This window comes from Anguilla anguilla, chromosome 18 (genome assembly GCF_013347855.1).
Source record: "Anguilla anguilla isolate fAngAng1 chromosome 18, fAngAng1.pri, whole genome shotgun sequence".
Lineage (NCBI taxonomy): Eukaryota > Metazoa > Chordata > Actinopteri > Anguilliformes > Anguillidae > Anguilla > Anguilla anguilla.
Window position 1 is genome coordinate 12685953 of NC_049218.1, and position 7824 is coordinate 12693776.

Consider the following 7824-nt stretch of genomic DNA (forward strand, 5'->3'; position numbering starts at 1 on the left):
GTTGTTGCCACCTCTTTGGCCTCTTTTAAGCCCATCTCAATCGATATCCACATCACTCCCACACGTCCGCTCTGTGGCATTTGAGAGCAAGGGCAGCTGTTCCCCTCTCAGACAGCTATGCTTGTTCGAGATGCTGTCAGGCACAATAAAAAAAGCAGAGAGTTTTACTTTGAGAACATTAGAGTACACTATAAATTATCATAAAATCTAAATCATTAATCATCTGTGCATTCTCTTAATATGTAATATATATTTTATTTGCATTTTGACACAGCACAAATAAGTAAGAATGACAAAATGCACAGCACCCAACCATTTACCACTGTTTACCACAAGCAGTACCACTGACCTTATGTAATCTCATTTTGCGCCTCTGCTAAATTAGACCATCAAGACCAAACTATGAGTACCAAATTTATACCAAATGAACAGAAAACCATAACCAGCCCCTTCCGAAGTCAAGTCAAAACCCCGGAAATCCTTCACATACTCAGGTGTGGATTCGACTGTATTCTGGCTGGGACAGGCCACATCAGGAAGAGGATACTTGTAGCTTGGATTTGCATGCTGTACCAAAAGGGAAAGCTCCAATGTGTTTTGGAAAATCAGCGGGGAAAAATAATGCATTGTGAAACTGTGCAATAACATTTAATGACCACTAAAGTTATTTCTGCCAACAGCTAAAAATGCCACCAGCCTTTTTTAAATGCTCACCTCATAGCCTCTGCAAAACACTCTGGGGACAAGACTGCTAGACTGTATCGCAGTCTACATTCGGAATGACATCTCTGGGGGAATGGGCACATCATAGGCTGGTTTGTGCCTCTAATTAATACGTTGCTTGGTTCACAGGGCTGTGGGCTCAGCCAGCTCTCTGATATGCTGTGCAATGTCTTTATCCCGGAACATAAACGCCCGGGCTTTGATAGCCGATGAACCAATTATGTGCTGTGAAATTAGACACTGATGTTTTCAAAAGGTCCCCGGCCTCTGGGGGGGGGGGAAGTATTTTAAGCGTTGGGGAGTGAGGGGTGTGGGGATGCAAAGGGCCCCTTCGGTGGGCCTGGGGTGGGGGGCAAGCGGCTAAATAAATGCAGGGAGGGAGCTAATCGCTCGGGAACAGCCCTCTGTCGTGCCCCAGGTTCGTTATCGCCGGGCGTGTAATTGGATATTTGGGCTTTAGGCGCAGAAAGGAGGCGACCTTTAGGGAAGCGGGGGGACTCGGGCCGCCGGGTTCCCTTTGAAACGGAGACCACCGCTGCGAGGTTCCAGCGCGGTGTTCACACGCTGACCGCTGCGAGGTTCCAGCGCGGCGTTCACACGCTGACCGCTGCGAGGTTCCAGCGCGGTGTTCACACGCTGACCGCTGCGAGGTTCCAGCGCGGTGTTCACACGCTGACCGCTGCGAGGTTCCAGTGCGGTGTTCACACGCTGACCGCTGCGAGGTTCCAGCGCGGTGTTCACACGCTGACCGCTGTGAGGTTCCAGCGCGGTGTTCACGCGCTGACTGCTGTCTCATTCTCAGCCCTTTCCCTCGCAGCCGCTGCTGCAGGTGCATCCAGGTCTGCCAGCCGGGCATGAGACTTAACACTGTTAGAAGAGAAGAAACGAAACACAAATCAGTGGTTTTATAATGAGCTTCCCATTGCGGTCAGGATGGCGGAGTGGATTTATATGCGAGGACAACGCTTGTTAAATTCAAATGCCATTTCTCTATGTTTTGTCGTCTCTGGCTCTGCTCATAAATACATTAATGTCATTCTTAAACTTGCAACTTGTTTTTCCACATATTGAATATGACCCTTGTGTTTTCTGTCTAAAAGAAACAGAATAGCACACTGAACAATATGAATTATTGACTATGCTGAAGATTAGTGTATTGTCTTTTTTTTCCCCCTGTAAATGTGTTTCTTCTCTCTCCCTCTCTCTGGATAAAAATGGTAGTAAATTGAAGACTAGGTTTCCATGTTATGAGTAAGGCCAATTGTTGCATTGATGGGGCCTGTTCTGACATCACGGGTGATATTAAAGTACTGTGCAATCTGCAGCTATTAAATGCAAGGGGGGAAAAGATGACAGACAATAGACATGTATCGCAGGGTTTCTTTTTTAGGAACCTGAATTTATATTGGTTCATCTCTCTGTGTATGTGGACTGACTGCTTATGTGTAATAAATCTATAACAGACAGACCATGCTCATGAATGAGGGGGAGTGCTGTCATTTACCAGGTCAGTTTAACTGAGCAATCGTTATCAATCATCATCATGACTGTCATTATCTATTTTCTCTGTATTTCTTACACAAAGGTTTAATTTGTTCTATCTTGGCATTTCTGAATAACAGACCTTAAGAATTTGCCTTTCTCTAGTACATTCATGGCTATATCCTTTTCATTCTGCCTAAATGTTCTGAAGTTAGTGATGACCACCTGCTTGTCAAGTCTTCTCAGGCAACTTTAGCATCTAGATGATGTCACAGCTGTTGTGATGTCATCAAACAGTTACAATTGTGCTGGCAGAGAGAGTGCTTTTTGACCAGCCAGTGCATTCAATACAGAAAAATTCCCATCACCAAAATATTATTTGTGGTGGTGTGGTATAGAACAGGACCTCATTGAAATCACATTTGCCTGAATTCAGAGCAATTCAACTGTGACATTGTATGGATCTAAATGATTTGAACCTATAACGTTCTAGTCACAAGTCTAGTGGTCTAACTACAGTCAAACTGAAGCCCAGTGTCTTGGCTTACTCCTGATGTTCTCTCGCAGAGTATTCTCCCTTTAGTACTAGGCAAAGCCATTGTCATCACATGACCTACCATTGGGCAAGTGAAGGCGTTATTACCACGCTTTCTCATCTATCAAAAAAAATAATTCTCTCTTATCATGCTGCCATTTCCAGTGTGTAGACCAACTCCAGAAATACCAGACCAAATTAAACATTGAGAAGAATCTATAAAGGGATCTCGTCTGTTTTATTTTCACTGTATTATTTTAATTGTGAGGATTTCCATTGCATCAAAATATGTATAGTGCTTGGAAAAGACATGATGATAACCTTCGCTGTTCTGCCAGTAATGATTAAGGTGGAGAAACATCCAAATGAGTGTGAAGCAAAGAAAGTGAATGCAGCAACCAAAATAATGAGAACTCTGAAGGCAGTCATTAATTCTTAATTAATTTATTGGAGGCAGTGGATTGGAATACTTTTCTTAATGACTTGAGTCAGAGGACAGATTTGTATTGAACTAGCTCCAAACCATTTAAACACAATTTAAATGTGATGTGAGGTCATTCTAATCTAATATAAATTGATATCTTATTTTTACATAGTTAATTGGGGGGGGGGGGGGGGGGGGGGTCTCGTCTCTGAGAACCGTTCCCGTCCTGTCTTTATGATGAAAGAATGTTAAGGGACCTGTGTGCTTTATGAATAATTCCCTGGTATAGCTAACTGCACTGTAAATGCCGTGTGTAGGCTACTTTAAATTCAGAACTCGCGGTGCTTAATACTTCAAATACTTTGGCCTGTTTTCATTTTAACTAGAGATCTACCGTACGCAAGTTACTAAACCAACGTTATCAGCATCACGATTTTCACTGTTTCTGTAAATATGACCTGTTTACTACCGTTTAAAAATAATACAGAAATATGCAAATGCTATTTTATAGTTTAAGCGGGATAAAATAGGCTATTATTTTAACAATCAAAGGAGTCGTTTAATCACATTTTTGCCTTTAAATGTGTATCAGTTCTGCCATTAACAAGTCAAAATCGCATATCGAGCAATGCATTGAAAATTTCTGCAGGTGATTCTTAAAGAGCCTGAGGCACTGATAAAGAAATCAATCGTCATGGCGCGGGAATCTGTCTGAATAACCCATTGATTTTAGAGAAAAGTGTGAAACATGTCCTACTTATATGCTGATTATCCAATTTAGAAAATGAGATTTGATGATCACCGAATGTGTCCTGGTGTCCTTCCCGAATGGTCTGAATATCCGCGTGGCAATCATGAACTAAATTGTATCAAGAAGCAGGTTAAAAAGCATGAAGCAAAATGTAATTACACAGTAAAAACACGCGTCAACTAATTTTGACAATATTGTCTCAGTTGAAATCTCCACACTGTATTAAAAAAACAGCAAATGCCTCAATTTCAGTTCTACGACTGCAGAAAATAAATAACAACAAAAGCTTGTAAGTGGTGTGTAGTTGGAACAGAAAATCACGACCTGCTCTATTGGCGACATGCTCTCTGATCCGACATTTGTAGAATGCGCACTGGGGTCGCTGGCTATGTAAATGATTGAGTGCAGCAGCTTACGCCGCATTCTTATTTTGCGGAAGCGAGAACGCCCGACACTGAGCTCGCGCCCTTCTCGCTTTAGCGTTAAGGCGTGCCTGAGAACTGCAGCTGAAGACATTGTTGCAGAACCCTCACGGGTATGAGGTTTAAGGTGGTAGGATTCACGAGTCATTTTAAGTAGGAGAGGTGGAAAGTGACAATCAGGCGTGCATTGACTTTTGTCAATGGGCTAGCTTTGCCATGGGTTGGCGTGTGGAATTTACAGGAAAAAAAGACAGCATGATATGGGCTTGACAAGAGAAGCAGTTTTAAAACGGCTTCTGTTCTGCTAAGAATATCCGTGGTGTGTGGTGCATGTTCTGTCATGGTTTTAGACAAAGAAAGAGAGCCCATTATACTCCATAAAATGCATCGCCTTTTCACTGGAAGCGCTTTAAACGAAGCTGTAGAAAGGATGAGCTGTGTCACGGGAACCTGTATGCGCCTGGCGTTCGCTCAAGCTGAATATTTTGAAGAAAAGGTCATACAAAAGCCGACTTTCAGTGTTCCCCGGAGCAGAGTCAGATTCGTTTACCGAATGTTTGATTTGATTCCTCACTAGGAAATATTTAAAATGTTCTGACCTTTCTTTCCTTTGGTGCAACCATCGTTGGACTAGTTAAGTACTTTAGGCGTCTGTATCCTGGGGAAGCTTAGTTATCACACATGCTGTTTATTTCAAAATGAATAATTCGCAGTTCGTTATTTTCTTGCCTGTTATCACTCACCTGCCTGCCCGTTGAAAGAGAAGCCTGACCAGTCTTGAGATCAGGTTTAGCCGCGCGCCCGACTCTACTGTAGACTACAAATCTGAAGCGATGTGCTGTTTCCTGCCATCTACTATTACATCTTCATTCGGACTGCGGGCTCGGTACTTTCCTTTCATCAGTTCCACAATGGGAACATCTGGGAGTAAATGAAAGAGAATTCAGCGAAATACGCCCGGAGCATTTAAATGTCCCGCAATGATTTCTAGATATGTTGGTATTCGTGTGAGTAATGCGGTTGACAAAAGTTGATATGATCCTAAGGAAATGTGATTTGCTGCGGCGACCGAAAGGATGATACTGCTGTTTCTTCCTCACTATTTGCAGAATGGACATATAAGGAAGCGTACAGTCTAACACAATTCTAGGGAAATGGACAGCACTCTTTTCCACCAGTGCGGACCTAACCGTTAAATGCAGGTTACTGAGGTTTATAATATTGTGCGTTTCATTTTTGTTTGTTCAGGTTGTTTTTACACTAGAAAATAATTATTTATCTGATTTAATTGTTCTATCGGATTAATGAACTGTTTTTTTCAGTAGAATAGTTTTTAATGATAACATGCCCGTTTTCTGTTGTGGTAACCTCGAAATGTTAGTGTAGTAGAGCAAAATGCAAATTATACATCCAGTGTTATCTGGCCCGCTGCCCAGGAATAACAGTGATTTCAAGTGAAAATCTACAAGTGTGGCGAAACCGTCCATTGTTTTCGTTCTGTGCTGTTTGTCCCCTTTTCACATCTGCAGAAATAAATACATTGTTTAGTCTCAAATATCTGACTAAAAGTCAACCTGATTCGCGTGCCAGTGCCACGCACAGCGAGGGAAATCTCCGCGAGGTAGTGGAATACAAAGTGCGTTTGTGCCGGAGGCTGAATCTCTCCTCAAGTGAGCGCTGAGCGAATGCCGCTCCCTCCTCCGATGCGGAGTTGGTCGCTGTCCGTTGCCCTGGTGGTGCTGAAATTTGGATGATGCCTAGCCAGCGACTACAAGGCTGCCGCTCCCTACACATAAATGAAGACAACGGCCGCTTTCTGCTCCTTGCCATCCTGATCGTGTTGTACCTGCTGTGTGGCGCCGCAGTGTTCTCCGCCATCGAGAGACCCTCGGAGGTACAAGCCCACGGCCGCTGGAATCGGACACTGTACAACTTCAGCGAGACGTTCAACATTAGCCTGCAGGATCTGAACTCCTTTCTGCGCGATTATGAAGCTGCGATCGCCACCGGGATCAGAGCCGATTCTTTAAGACCGCGATGGGACTTTACTGGAGCATTCTACTTTGTCGGAACTGTTGTTTCAACTATTGGTGAGAGAAAAAACTTTTATTATGATTATTATTATTATTATTATTATTATTATTATTATTATTATTATTGGTAGAAGCTATCGACTTTGTCTTAGATGAGTTATCCATGGAAGCAGAGACACAGTGATTTAATCACTATAGATCAATCACCAATTTATCTACGATAATGTTTTACTTTGTCGCTTGAATTATGTCTTTTCTCTGTCTCTGAGTCATCCGTACATATCTTCGGAAAAAGGAACAGTGCTGTAGAAGACAATTGAGCTGGCGTCTAATACTTTGTGGGGCCTATTGAAATCAAAACTTTGCACTGTTTTCATAAAAACCTGTGCAATTCGATATTACGTTGTTACATTGAAGAAACAGGTTGTGACACAAGCGTTGATTGGATGTTGTACCGATGCCATTATAAATGGTAGGAAAGGTGAAATATGCAGTTTCTTGAGACAGGTTGGTCATAACTGCAATGTGTTGTACTGAAGATTGGTACTTGTATCTGTGCTTTTGCTTGGTATAGAGCAGAAGGTGTGAAAAGGTTTCAGCTGCAGCTATTGCAAAAAGAAGTGGGCAAAGGTCCTGCAATGAAACGTTTTTCTTTCGATGGACTCTACAGTGTCTTAAGTCTCCTTTATGCACCAGCAATTTGGATAGGGACTGAGTCTGACCCCGCAAACCATTCTGTGTTAGCCACTCATTCAGTCTATGCGCTTTTGTTTGTCTAATTTCCTGCCCAGGTGTAGTTGACCTCTACCTATCTTATATCTGAAAGGGTCTCTCTCTCTCTCTCTCTCTCACTGTGGTTGTTGGTAACTCTCTAGAGAGAATTCTGGTTAAGGGTATAATATCAGTGGCCCACTTGGGAATGGGACCTACAGCCTCTGAGGTAGAAGCACAGCTCCCTGACCATAATGCTAGGCTGCCACCCCTGAATACAACGATGGGTGTATTCAGATATGAACAGTTATTATAAACTGATGCATGCCATTTGCCGTACATTTTCATTCTAAAAATAATTTGTCTGGCGATCTCACAAAGTTAGAGGGTGCCTATCAATCAGGGCTGATCAAATCAAATCAAATTTTATTTGTATAGCGTATTTTACAGCAGTTGTCACAATACGCTTTACAGACGACCCTGGCCTAAACCCCCACAGGAGCAAGCCTAAGGCAACAGTGGCAAGGAAAAACTCCCTGTGGCAGATGGGAAGAAACCTTGGAAGGAACCGGGCTCAAGGGGGAAACCCATCCTCCTCTGGTCGGCTCAGGGTGCCGACTGGTGACCAACATGTCAGTCAGTTTTATAAGGTTTATGATGTGGCTCAGATGATGGGTGGGGCCGGGTGGCGGTGATGGGGAACAGCAGGTGGCGACAGATGTGGGCAGGGTGGAGGCAATGAC

The 7824-nt window shown here is 43.1% G+C and overlaps 1 protein-coding gene across 1 annotated transcript in view; it reads left to right on the forward strand.

Moving 5' to 3' along the window:
* Positions 1 to 5413: 5413 nt before the first annotated feature.
* The window catches only part of kcnk12 (potassium channel, subfamily K, member 12), a 25940-nt gene continuing 23529 nt past the window's right edge, over positions 5414 to 7824 (forward strand). Inside the window, exon 1 of the mRNA XM_035399672.1 lies at positions 5414 to 6427. Coding sequence (XP_035255563.1) covers positions 6088 to 6427 — 340 coding nt within the window. The 5' untranslated portion in view covers positions 5414 to 6087. The remainder of the gene's footprint in view (positions 6428 to 7824) is intronic.